The sequence below is a fragment of the Cololabis saira genome, chromosome 22 (genome assembly GCF_033807715.1).
Source record: "Cololabis saira isolate AMF1-May2022 chromosome 22, fColSai1.1, whole genome shotgun sequence".
NCBI classification, from domain to species: domain Eukaryota; kingdom Metazoa; phylum Chordata; class Actinopteri; order Beloniformes; family Belonidae; genus Cololabis; species Cololabis saira.
This window is the reverse complement of record NC_084608.1, coordinates 11,582,235-11,596,659: the sequence shown is the minus strand read 5'-3', so window position 1 is coordinate 11,596,659 and position 14,425 is coordinate 11,582,235. Positions and strand designations below refer to the sequence as shown.

Here is a 14,425-nt window from a genome sequence, read left to right as displayed (position 1 = left end):
GTGTCGCCTGCGTGCTGTGGTTGTGTGTCAGAGAGCTGATCTGTGGCTTTTTTTTAGCGATTATGTTTTAACGGAGATGTTTAGGCCACAAGGGCCCATCTAGAATGCTTCGCCCCCCCTGGGCTGGGACCCCTGCTCCGCCCCTGACCTTGACAATCATGTGCATTTAAGTAATCCTCACATTTTATTGTTAAACTTACTTCTGATTGTCTGCTGAAAATCTAGATAATTGTTGGGAAAACGGGAGCGATGCTAACATGTTAGCCGGTCAATGGCTATAATGCTGTTGTTATTGTTGTTAAAATTGTTATTGTAAGATGTTGTGGACTAAATTTAGGTTTTTACAGGGTATTTTGTATATAGTTATTATTGGTAGTAGTTGTTATTATTTGTGTGCAATATCTTTTACTTGACCTATTTTACTATTTGAAATTTTGTTTGTGTTTGCACTTGTTTCTTTATTTAATTGCTGCTCTGAGTTGTTGTATTACTTATTTATTACATATTATATATTTAATTATTTAATACATCCTAAAGAAATTGCCATTCCGTTTGTGTGTGTGTGTGTGTGTGTGTGTGTGTGTGTGTGTGTGTGTGTGTGTGTGTGTGTGTGTGTGTGTGTGTGTGTGTGTGTGTGTGTGTGTGTGTGTGTGTGTGTGTGTGTGTGTGTGTGTGTGTGGTGGTAGTGGACGGGACGGGACAGCACGGGAACGGGGTGGGGGGGCGCCAGCAAATATTTTGCCTAGGGCGTCAAATGGGTCAGGAACGGCCCTGCCTGGGAGTTTTGTGCAGAACCCTTTATTGCCAAACACCCAGGACACACGTGCACAAGCACCTTCACACAGCTCCAGCTTCAGTCTGAACCCCTTGCTGCTGTCCAGCCCCGCCTTATCAAGGCTGGCAGGGTGGAGAGGTTGACGGGCCACACCTGTGTCCTGTCAGCCTGAGTGGCTGCAGCTCCTCCACTCTGCCACAGTTCCCTTCTTCCATCTAATATCGTCTGCGTATCTTTGTTGAAGAACTTCTGAATGTATAATCACCTTAGTTTCAGACCACACAGCGGAACGAAGAACTTTCAAACTGTTACTGTGCAGTTTTAAACATCAACCACATCTCACTTCACATCCTCCAGTTGCCGGTCGTATTCATAAGGGAGCGTGTTTGTAAGAGCATTTAAAGTAGAAATGATTCTCGGGAGCTGAGATGAACTGTTAACATTCCTATTTAATGGTTTATGTGTTTGTTAATCCAGGTGAGGGTTCGATGGCAGGTGTTCTTGTGAACGTGGTGACACTGAGTCTCTTCTTTCTTCCTGGTGAGTTGTTTGGTCATCTTTATAAAACACATTGTTTACATTACTGTCATTCATAATGCCATAATGTGATGTATATTATCAGCATTAGTGTATTACTTTATATGAATTCAAAATGTAAACCTTGGAGTAAAATGATTACTCTAAATGGAAGAATATATTAATTTTCCTGTTGTTTTCTTGTGAGTTTATTACATCTTTCATTCTCATCATCATTCTTTTTTGTTGGCACTAAAAGTATTACTGATATTTTTTTTTTTTTAAATAGTGGAAATGTAAAGTGTTGCAGTTGGGTGGAGGGAATGCTGCACTACAGATATTTGCAACAGATAACTTTTGCATCCGTTACAGAGTTGCAAAGAGGATATTGTGTAGAAAATGTAGTTACAAAGTAAATAAATGTTGCAAACGTTTAGCTACAGCTGAAATATATCGTAGGCAGTGCTTCTTCATCCTTCAGTTTACTAGGTTATAGTTGCTTTAAAGCGACACTACGTAACTTTTCCACCTTAATCTAATATTTCCTCATCATCATTGTGATGGTACATCAACTTCCAACAGGTTTAATGAACCTCTGTCATGGTCTGAGGGGTCTGTATCGCCTTCACTGGCACTATGTAACTTTGAGGAGCATGGTAGGAACCCTGCCACACTAAAAAACTACACATTTTTACGGCTTTGACTGCTTTACGGCATACGTCACTTCCCCCTCCTTCCCGATTCGCAGTCGAGACGAAAATGGGCGGGGCTTGGAGCGCAGCTCCGCAGAACCCGTTGCTGCGTTGTGGTTGCAGCAGCTCCACACAACAGACGTGGGGAAAAGATCCTAATGGTTTAACTTTTCACCGCTTTCCTGCTCGGAGGCAGAACCACGGAGGCCAAGTATCTGATATAACAAAGTAAAAGAGTGAAAGAGTCGTCTGCTCGGTTGGATCGCGGCTGTAACGACCAAACCTTCCACACAGTAAAGCCTGAATTATGGTTCTGCGTTAAATCGACGCAGACCTACGGCGTAGGGTACGTGGCGACGCGCAACGTACGGTGCGTGCCGCCGCGTACCCTACGCCGTAGGCTCTGCGTCGATTTAACGCAGAACCATAAACAGCCTTAAACCACAAACACTCACACAGACGGGCGTCGGATCAAAACACAGGTTTTATTCCCCACTTCGCCAGCTAAATGCAGTTGCTGGCCAGCTCTCTGCGGTGCAATTAACCCCAATCTTCAGATAAAACTAGTTTGTTGAGGAAAAAATATTAACTCTTATTTGTAGCTGCAGAGGAAAAAAATTATCTCACGAGGAAAACAAAAATAATCACGCCTCGGAGCCTCTTCACCATAATATAGCAGTCAAAAAAAAAAGAAAAGAGAAGTAAGAGGGATACAAAACATGTACTGTATGTTGTACTATTATACTAATTTATTGAAACACATGGGTCTTCAGTAGGGATTTCATATGGATCCAGACCGTTAATAATCATTATTTTCTCCATATACCGCTCCCTGGCTTCCTTGTTTAAGGTATCCCGGTAAATTCCAGTTCCTTTCCAGCAGTTTAACATCTTTTTTTTTTTGCGTTCCGTCTGTTCACTTGGTGAAACAGAAAAGCGTCCCATGTTCTCTCATCAAAACAAATGCACGTGACGGGACAGGAGTTTTCCGGCAGTACGCGCTGGTGCTCATGGGAAACGTAGTGTTCTTTCTGGTAAAACACTACCGCTTTTGTCCAAAAGATGCCGCCAAACTCAGAAAAGCTGAAAGTTACGTTGTGCTGCTTTAAATGGTAATGATATTAATCCTGAGCAGCCGTTCGTGTAGCGTTCCATCAGAAATCTTCGCTGATTCTCCAAATTTAGCTCCAGGTGACTGTTAAATACAGCAGTTTATGCCTCTGCAGAAGAACAATGTCACACATATGACACAGATGCGATACCAACTTGACACAGAGTTGGAAGCATTTGAGTTTAGCTGGTCTGAAGTAATTTGCAAGACTTCAGTTCTGAAATAAAAAAATTATCTCTTAAATGTTTCTTTAACATGTAATTTCAAAGTTAGAGAACCAACTAATTTGGAAATGAAGGAACATGTTAAACTATTTATAAAATATTGTGTCACACACTGAAAATAAGTTCCACTTTTTTCAAGTCAAGTCAACTTTATTTATATAGCGCATCTAAAACCAACGTAAAATATTATAAAATGGTGATAAAACTTATTGAAGCCAAGAGAATGTCAGCCAAGGAGGAAAGATGAATCTTCAAGAGATTTAAAAGGAATCGATATTCTTTTTTTTTTTAAGAGGTTGCACAACTTGTTTCAAAGGAGCAGCAACATGGTTTGGGGTGTTTTGTGTTTGGGATTAGTTTTCTTCTTCCATTTTTGGGGTTTTCTGGTTTGGTTAATCTAGTTCTTCTTTTGTTTTGAAAACCTTTTTTTTTATTCTTAACTTTCAGTTTGATTTCCTCCTGCCCATTGACTTGTGGTTCTTGTCAACCCCTGAGTTTGTCCTTATATGTGGTGTAGTCTTTCCCTTCTCCCTGGTTGGTGTGTTTGTGTTTCATGTTGTCTTTAGTGTCTCGTCTGGATGATGGCCTTTTTTGGGTTTTTCTTATGTTTTGTTTTGTCTTGAGTTATTTTAGATTTTTTTTCTTCTGCTTTTGTTTTCAAATCATTATGAGATTTTGGATTCCTATCTGTGATGCATTTTGTTTAATTGAAGGACTTTAGTTTGTACTTCAGTCTCCGGCATTTGGGTCCTCACCTCCCATTTCATGACAGATCAATGAAAGAATTGGTTTCCCAATAAAGAACGTTTCCTGTATTACAACCTAAAAAAATGAATCAGAGAAAAACGATCTATAATAGAGTTAATTTCATTATTTACAGGTGCTCTGGCTGCTTGTTCTAAACAAGCATACCTCCGCATTACTACACCAAAGAAGATGGACGCACTGGAAGGATCTTGTTTACAAGTCCCATGTAACTATAGAGCTGTGGATGGAGGAAATGCTAACTTTGACAAAACCAAAGAGATAGTTGGAATCTGGAGGAACCCAGACAGTAATATTGACTCGGTCAATATTACTGGAAACCTGACTGAACTCAACTGCACCTCTGTGTTCTCTAATCTGGCCCAAAGTCAGGAGTATTTCTTCAGGATTGAGAATGATGAATTCGTGGCAACAGCTGATTGTGATGGTCTTCAAATAACAGTTAAAGGTAAGAAAGTTTGTTTATTTGAAGTTCAGCATTGACATAAACAGTTAAATCAGTGGATATTATAACTAAACATCCTGATTGAACTCCACTGTTACATATTTATTAGATTGTATATATATTTAAAAAAAATAACAAATTTTGACATCAGCCTCTAATGACTCAAATATATATGTATGTTTTAATTGAAAATGTTTGATGACTAATGTGAGATGGTTTATTTTCATCTGAAACTATGTTGTTGTTTTTCTCCATACAAAGATATTGAGTAAGTAAATTGCTTGCATCATGTTTTATCGTGTAAAATATGTGTTGGATCTGAAAACACAGATTATCCTTGGATCCCCACCATGACCATCTCAGGTGATCTGAAGGAGAATGAGAGCGTCACTATAACCTGCTCAGCTGTCACTCCCTGTCCACACTCCCCTCCTGAACTCACCTGGAATCTCCAACAAGACTCTCACACACAAACAAAGAAAAACAAAGATGGAACCTTGAAAACTAAAATCCAGGAGATCATCACTCTGTCAGACACACATGATGGATACACCATCAACTGTTCTGCCAGATATCCTGTGGATGGAGGAAAACCTTTCAAGACATCACAGACAGTAAAGACTCTCAGTGTGTCATGTAAGTGATCCTGTTAACACACCAGAGTTCAGCTGTTTCTAATCAGTAAAGGTAATGTTTCACATGTTCCTCAGATGCTCCTAAGAACACCTCAGCATCCATCAGTCCAACTATAGGGGGATCACACTTCTTAGCCTCCCTGGGAAAGTCTACGTCAGGGTACTGGAGAGGAGAATACGGCCGATAGTTGAACCTCGGATTCAGGAGGAACAAGGTGGTTTTTGTCCCGGTCGTGGAACACTGGACCAGCTCTACACCCTCCGCAGGGTGCTCGAGGGTTCATGGGAATTTGTCCAACCAGTCTAAATGTGTTTTGTGGATCTGGAGAAGGCATTTGACCGTGTCCCTCGTGCCATTCTGTGGGGGGTGCTGAGTGAGTATGGAGTCCGGGGCCCTCTATTAAGGGCTCTCCAGTCTCTGTATGATCGGAGCAGGAGTCTGGTTCGCATTGCCGGCAGTAGGTCAGACTTGTTCTCAGTGCATGTTGGACTCCGGCAGGGCTGCCCTTTGTCACCGGTCCTGTTCATAATTTTTATGGACAGGATTTCTAGGCGTAGCCAGGGGCCGGAGGGGATCCGGTTTGGGAACCACAGGATTTCATCTCCTTTTTGCGGATGACGTTGTCCTGTTGGCTTCATCGGACCGAGACCTTCATCATGTGCTAGGGCGGTCTGAAGGCGAGTGGGAAGTGGCGGAGATCAGAATCAGCACTTCCAAAACCGAGGCCATGATTCTCCACTCAAAAAGGGTGGCGTGCCTTCCCCAAATGGGTGGAGAAGTCCTGCCTCAGGTGGAGGAGTTCAAGTATCTCGGGGTCTTGTTCACGAGTGAGGGAACGATGGAGCGTGAGATTGACAGACGGATCGGTGCAGCGTCCGCAGTTATGCAGTTGTTGTACTGGACCGTCGTGGTGAAGAAAGAGCTGAGTCGAAAGGTGAAGCTCTCGATTTACCGGTCAATCTACGCACCTACCCTCACCTATGGTCATGAACTTTGGTAATGACCGAAAGGACGAAATCGCGGATACAAGCGGCCGAGATGAGTTTCCTCCGCAGGGTGGCTGGACGCTCCCTTAGAGATAGGGTGAGGAGTTCGGTCACCCGGGAGGAGCTCGGAGTAGAGCCGCTGTTCCTTCACATTGAGAGGAGTCAGCTGAGGTGGCTTGGGCATCTGTCCTGGATCCTCCTGGACGCCTCCCTAGGGAGGTGTTCCAGGCATGTCCCTCCGGGAGGAGACCCCGGGGAAGACCCAGGACACGCTGGAGAGACTATGTCTCTCGGCTGGCCTGGGAACGCCTCGGACTCCCCTTGGAGGAGCTGGAAGAAGAGCTGGAGGAAGTGTCTGGGGTGAAGGAAGTCTGGGCATCTCTGCTCAGACTGCTGCACCCGCGACCCGGTTACAGATGAGCAGGAGAAGATGGATGGAAGAATGGATGAATGGATAAAATTCACTTTCAACTACTTACAAAATGTTATGGCTTTTCTTAGAAAAAAACAAAATAGATGAACATCCATTAACAGATACCTGAACAATCTTCTAACTCGATGCAGGAGAGCAGACAGGAGCTGGATACGGTGAATTCACAAGTTTAAGTGTCTGGACCAGTGAACTGATGGTGGTCCAGAAGATCTCTACGCTCAAGTGAAGAATCAATCAATTACTTTATTTGTCCCCAAGGGGGCGATTAGTTTCGCGACAGGAGAAGCACACAATGGTAAATATACATAAAATATACATAATAAATTACAATAGTAGTATAGACCTAAGCTTCTCCCACTACCTTTTCCTTCCCACTACCTTTTCACCCACTACCTTTTCCTTCCGGCATTTAAAAGAACAATAGAGGGAACAAAGGAGTGTTTATATCAGTTTGTCTTTGCAAAAGGGAGTCTAAGCAGTAACTGATGGTAGAAACTGAAACATTTGATGTAAGGGATGTGAGCAATCAGACAATATGGAGTTTGCCTTCTTGATCAGCTGTTTGTTATAAAGTTCTTGTAACGTTTGTTGAGCCGACCCGATGATTTTACTGCTTAGACTGACAACCTTATTGAGCAAGTTTCTCTCTACGCTCAAGTGAAGAAAGACTGATTTCTGACGTTTCTTTCTTCTTCTTTCTTTTGACTGTTTCAATTGATTCAATTAATTATTTTTCCTGTTGGACCTAAAATTCGGAATAGACCAAATTTTTTTAAATCGATATTAACATATCAGTTAATATTAGTTAAATGGTAATACAACATGCAATCCAGTACATTTGTTTATTACTCTTGGAATATTGAGTAGGTCCTTTCACAAAGACATAACTGCTTCAACCAGACTAACAGCAGGTGATATTTAGTTTTAGCCCCATCATTGCTTTGTCTTCGGTTTGTTTCTTAACATTTTCTCCTTCTCTGCAGTAAAATGATGTATCACAGGTGGTTACTTGGCTGCTGGCTGATACCTGTGTTTTCACTGAATGATTGATAACAGTTTGAATTAGTTCTTAGTTGCATTTAAAAAAGCACTTCCTGGAACAAAATGATGAACATCACCATTATTTTAACATCATGTTTCAGATGGAGGGACAGTTGTTGATGACAGACTGACCTCTGGATGTAAATGTTTTCTACTGATAAAACAATTATGGATGACTGAGTTTTAGATTCTTCAAGGCTGGTAAACTTTCTGAAGCTGACAACAACTCACAGACAGAAAGTGGTGGTTGTTTCAGACCTCCGAGTGGTAACCAACAGTTGTGCGGCTTCTGCAGTGTGTTCTTAACTTACATGTTTGATGATGGAAAACAGTTATTTGTACTATTAACGTGAGAGGATTTTTTCTTTGTATGTTCAAAAACGTTATGCTAGCTTATCTCTACTGAATAATAAACTTGATAAAAAAAAAAAACGGAGTATTTTTTCACTTTCCCAGTTTTGTATTTGAGTTGTAGACAGTATTTTACAATATTTTGAGTGTTCATACTGTATATATTTAACACCTAAAGTCGATATCATTATTTATCTAACTCAAAGTTCAACAATGAAGACGTTTGTTCATTAGTCACAATCAGTAAAAGGTTTCTAATTCATCACCAACGACTCTAGAAGCAACTACAGACCAAGAAAACAGTGACTGGATCCAAAACGTGAAGGTAAGTTTATTGAAAACATTACTGACTGGGGTCAAACTTGGATGTGAAGCTTGACAGTTGTGTAACTCTGACACCAACAATCTGACCTGCTTAAATAAACGTTACATTAAATGTGAAAAAAGGAAAAAAATTTATTAAATGTGTATAGATTGTATTTATGTACCGGCAGGAAACACAGGAAGTTGGTTAGATCAAAGTGTTTATAAAAATAACTCCACACCACAAAAAATGCACACTTTCCATCATTTTCAGAGTTTAATGGACACCTTAAAAATGTTATACATTTGGATAACACGCAATGAAATGCAAAACACAGTGTTTTGCATTGCTCCGCATTTTTTTTAAAATCTTTTGCTTTTTATTGGACTGTGGAACATGTAAACGGGCTGGCCTTTTTATTTTGTATAATTTTATTTTTATTTATCTTTCGAGTTAATATCTCGAGTTATTAATGCGTGGCCACGCATTATTTTATTTTTTTCAAATGTCACATGTTATTACTACACTCGCCATGACAATACTCTTGCTCTTTAATATAAATAGACTATAATTACCGTTATTAATTATGAATAACCATCCCACCAAGGAAGTTGCATCCACGACGTCCAGACAGTAGGTTATAATGCCATCCACGAGTAAAATAATGCGTGGCCACCGTTTTATAATAGATCCATGGTGGCCACGCATTAATATCTCGTGGCCAGTCATTGATTATCTCGTGGCCACGAGATATTAACTCGTGGCCACGAGTTATTAATGCTTGGCCACGCATTATTTTATTTTTTTCAAATGTCACCAGAGGGGCTCCGTAATAAGCAGTTGAAGGTTCTTTTATTTATGTTTTAGGTGAGTCATTATCAAAGACGTAATGACCCTCAGTTGAAGGCGTGGATGGTCGGAGGGGATGGTGTTGTGCTTGGAGCCCACTGCAACCTCAGCTGGGTTTGGTGAGAGCTTCTCTCATGTGTCAGCTGTCTTGGTCGCTCGTTTTATCGGATGAATCCGTTTATCTCGCCTCTCTGGACAATTAAGAATCTGATAAGAAGTTGTATCTGTTCTGCTTTTTCTAATATCCTGGCATCCCGGTGTACAACAGCTATTGGGCATCGTTACTACCATTTACCGGCGCAGAAACGACCTTCTCGCCCGCTTCAGCTTTACGGCCAAAATGGCGTCGTTTACGTTCTAGAGCGGTGCATGCTGGGGATTCTGACGTCACTGTCTGGAGGAAACCATGCACGCACACAGAAAGGCCCATGCTGGGATTTGAATGGAGAACTTGTAGCTGTGAAGCTACAGTTTTGGTGGGCGGCTCTCATGTTACTGTCCTTGAGTCAAAAGCTAAAAAAAACTCCCTTTACGCCAATAACCTTATTTTCTGTATCAAATGTGCAGTTCCTTACATCTTTGTGGAGGCATGTTGGAGAAATAAAACATGTTCTTCTCAAAACCTGATCAAATATGTCTTGTACAGAGAAATGGAGCTTCTGCAACCAACATTTGTGAATTAACCTGCATGACGAGTCCCTGATGTCAGTCTGTTAAGTCGATAAGTAAGATTTCATGTTGATGGTCTATTTTACAGCATTCACATGTTAAAGATGTGAAGTTGAAATGTCCAATTCAGCAATCAAGTATGTTTTATAATATTAAATATTAATATGCAGCCATGCTCAATGCGTGATGATGGAGGGTCAGACAGAGAGAGGCAGGGAACTCTGGTGAGCTCACATGTCTGAATTCAAGACTGAAATAAGAGCAGACGAAACGAAAAAAGACAGTATGTGTTATAATTATCATGTACACCAGTCCCCAAACCTCTAAACAGAACTTCTGCAAACAGGAACTACACTTAGTACTTTTGGTCATTTTAATTATACTGCCACCTTTTTGTGCATTAACAGAAAAAAAAACCCAACATTTTAGCATCTGTGGTGGTGAATATTAAATGTTTCCATACGTCAGAACAGTTTCTTTTCCTCATTTATGTGACTTGCCTTTGTACCACATGCAGCATCCATTCATCAGACATATTTGTGGATATTAAAGATCAAAGAGTCTTTGTGATCTTCCTCAGTTACAGATCATAGCGTATTTCATAAGAATTACAGGATCATCTGGCTTGTTGTATATGTTGGATGAGCACCCCAATAAAATCAGCTTTGTGAGACTTATTAAACAGGTTCATTCATGTTGCACAAATTCTGACATTTTTGCACATTGCAGTGTCTGGAATGCTGAGACGTTTCTTCGTGACTTGAAATGAGAAGTAAAAGATACATTTCATATAAGTTCCTCTTTAAAAACAGATGTGGCTGAAGAGTTACTTGTTTTAAAAACTGCCTTTGCCGTTCACAGGTCTGATTCATGAAAGAACAACGATCAACGTGTCTGAAATACATGGAACTTGTACATGGAAATACATGGAAGTGCAGGCCACTCTATGTCGTCCAAGGTCACCAGGTGCTGGGTTCTGCCTGATAACCGTCTTCTCAGATCTGAGGGAGGCGATTTGTAGTGCTTTGGCTTCGCACCAAGAGAGTTCCAGGGAGGGCTTGTTGATGTCGTCTTGGTGGTGTTAGTTAGCTTTCTGTTAGCCTGCTCCCTTTTGCTGTTTTGGGAAGTCGGCAGAGTAGATTCATTCCCATATTGTCCATTTATCTCTCCATTCACTTCGAGCCTGTGAATTTTCGTTTCCAGTACTGCTATCTTCTGGAGCAGTTTGTGGTAATCATCCATGGAAAAGGAAAAGGGAGGCATATTGTTGCTAGTTAGCTTCTGCTAGCTGCTGCTAGCTGAGTTCCTCAATCCCCGTCACGATAGCGCAGGCTCGTGCTGCTGATAAACTATGCTCACAGTACTAAAACAGTTTAAAATAAAAGTGGTAGACTTGAGTGACTATTATAAATAGCTCCCGGTGGTAAGGTATCCAGGTCCTGCTTTCCAGAAATTGTTTTGCAGAAAAGAAAAGATTGCAGAGGAAAGAAGAAAAACAAAGCGGGGGAGCGGAGAGCGAAGCGTCTGCACTCAGCAAGAGGCAGAGGGGACAGTGACACGATGACTGGGGGACAAATATCTTTTTCATAGTACTGTAGTCGTCCTCTCCATTAGGTCTCATTTTCCTGCGGTGTCCGTGTCGCCCAAGCTAAGATAAGTAATGATCTTCGTTGAGGTGAGAGCAGTGTCAGCAGGTTACTTTTGAAGGCTTACTTTTACACATTTTTGTTTATAACTTATCTTCTTTAATCATTTTAAGGCATAACCCCTCCGTTCTGTTGTATATTTTCTCTCAGCCCAAACTCCCACTTGTTCCACGATCAAGAAATGAAGGAAGATGTTCCCTTCTTCCATTTAATATTGTCTGCGTATATCTTTGTTGAAGAACTTCTGAATGTATAATCACCTTAGTTTCAGACAGAGGTGGAAAAAGTACAAAAATATTGTACTTAAGTAAAAGTACAAATTTTCTGCTTGAAAATTACTTAAGTAAAAGTAAAAAGTACCCATTAAGAACATTACTTAAGTAAAAGTATAAAAGTACCTCAACTTAAATATAATAAAGTACCAAAAGTACATGGTGTAAAATGTACTTAAGTACAAAAGTAAAAAGTAAAAAGTACAAAGTACAAAGTAAAAAGTACAAAGTACAAAATTCAAAGTACAAAATTATTTTCAAAAGGATTGCAAAGAAATGAAGAATCCAAGAATTTGCTTACAACTCTAAATAAGGGTGATATTATTCTGACCCCTTTAGCGTTGGTTTCCATTACCCCATTTTAATTTCTCCCTTTGCTCATCACTGCTGCTGTACCCCATTGGCCCCGCTGACAGGTTCACCCCCAGCCTGTAGTATGCAGTGACAACATTTAGCAACCCCAGCTGATAAAGGATGAGACTTTTGAACTTTTAAATGCCAAAACCACCTTAGAAGGGGTGGAATCAAAGAATGGTGCGCATGGACGCGCGTCGGCTGCCGCTCAAGGCTGATTTATGGTTCCGCGTTACACCAACGCAGCGCCCGTACCCTACGGCGAGGCTCTGCGTCGATTTAACGCGGAACCATAATTCAGGCTTCAGTCCTCATCGGTACTCGACGCGACGGCGGTTCCTCCGGCCTTCCGGCCCGCCTCTGCGGCGCAACTCTCCCGGGAGCTGCGGCTCCTTCTCGGTATATTCACTCGCCCCCCTTCCTTCCCGTCCGCCTTATGGTTCCGCGTTAAATCGACGCAAACCTTACGCCGTAGGCTACGGCGTAGGGTCTGCGTCGCCGCGTACCCTACGCCGCAGCTCTGCGCCGGTGTAACGCGGAACCATAAATCAGCCCCCGCTGTGCTGTTCTTTAATTTGTAGCGAGTAACGACGTGTCCAATTTTAAATATAGCGGATAAAAGTATGATTTTTTCCTTGAAAATGTAACGAAGTAAAAGTAAAAGTACAGAAAAATGAAAGTATCAATAAAAGTACAAATTCTCAAAAATCTTACTTAAGTACAATAACGAAGTAGGCCTACTTGTACTTCGTTACTTTACACCACTGGTTTCAGACCACACAGCGGAATGAGGAACTTTTGAATTGTTACTGTGCAGTTTTACACATCAACCACATCTCACTTCACATCCTCCAGTTGCCGGTCGTATTCATAAGGGAGCGTGTTTGTAAGAGCATTTAAAGTAGAAATGATTCTCGGGAGCTGAGATGAACTGTTAACATTCCTATTTAATGGTTTATGTGTTTGTAAATCCAGGTGAGGGTTCGATGGCAGGTGTTCTTGTGAACTTGGTGACACTGAGTCTCTTCTTTCTTCCTGGTGAGTTGTTTGGTCATCTTTATAAACAACATTGTTTACATTACTGTCATTCATAATGCCATAATGTGATGTATATTATCAGAATTAGTGTGTTACTTTATATTCATTCAAAATATAAACCTTGGATGTAAAACGATTACTCTAAATGGAAGAATATATTAATTTGTCTGTTGTTTTCTTGTGAGTTTATTACATCTTACTCAGTTTCACAATCTTTTTTGTTGGCACTAAAAGTATTACTGATCTTATTTTATTTTTTAAATAGTGGAAATGTAAAGTGTTGCAGTTGGGTGGAGGGAATGCTGCACTATAGACCATTGCATCACGTAACCTTTGCATCCGTTACAGAGTTGCAAAGAGGATATTGTGTAGAAAATGTAGTTACAAAGTAAATTAAAGCTGCAAGTAGCGATGAACAGGCCCTCGCACTCATGGCCACCGTCCCCCATAAGCATATCAGAAATGACACCACCCACGACTCTCTATGTCAAACCATTCAAAAGTTATAGCAGAGAAAAATATTCTAGGGGGCGCTGTTGAGCCGTTAGGCCACGCCCATTAATGCAAACCATGAAATATCAAATTTATCACCAGGCCTGGCTTGCATGCAAAATTTGGTGCCTTTTGGGGAACTATCAAATATGGACCAATCAGATGAAGGGGGGGCGCGCTTTTTCAAGAGTACCTGGCTGCAGGCAAGATGGCCGACAAGGGCGCGGCCATACTTCCATCCATACCGGAAGTCCATACCGGAAGTTGGTCTTTTTCGTGTATATTATTATTTTTTATTTATTTATTTTTTTTAATTTAACATTTGCAAACAGTACAATGATAACAAAACTTCACATTATGCAATTTCACATTGAATTATAACATATAAAGAGTATTACTCAAATAAAAAGCAAAACCAATGCATACCGGTAGTCCATACCGGAAGTTGGTCTTTTTTTTATTTTTAAACATTTTTTTTTACAAGCTTTATTGAATAGTTCTCTTATTACAAAAAAACATAAACAGACAGACATACAAAACAGTCATTAATACATAAAAGTACAACAACACAGGAGCCAGGTTGTCAGTTGTCAGGACTGCGCGTGTCGGGCTTCATCCGAGCCTGATCAGCTGAGACGGGCAGGAGCCCGCAGCTCTCTGGGCGTGCTGCAGCAGAGTCACTTTCCGATGCTTTTGAGAGAGCCCGAACAGTCCAGTCCAGCAGACACGTCAGCCCACGCATCTATCTACAATCCTTCAGCAGTAACGACGGAGCCGCCGCCCGAGCGGCACCGACCTCCCCGGCCACGGGGACGAGCCGGGATAA

The 14,425-nt window shown here is 41.2% G+C and overlaps 1 protein-coding gene across 1 annotated transcript; it reads left to right on the top strand.

Annotated features, from left to right (window-relative positions):
• Positions 1-1,128: 1,128 nt before the first annotated feature.
• LOC133423752 (B-cell receptor CD22-like) lies at positions 1,129-5,285 on the top strand (the record flags this gene model as incomplete). The annotated part of the gene is made up of 5 exons (XM_061714062.1): positions 1,129-1,163; positions 1,253-1,315; positions 4,199-4,531; positions 4,859-5,164; positions 5,239-5,285. Coding segments are annotated over exons 2-5 (738 nt in total), but the record flags the coding sequence as incomplete, so codon positions are not given.
• Positions 5,286-14,425: the final 9,140 nt, after the last annotated feature.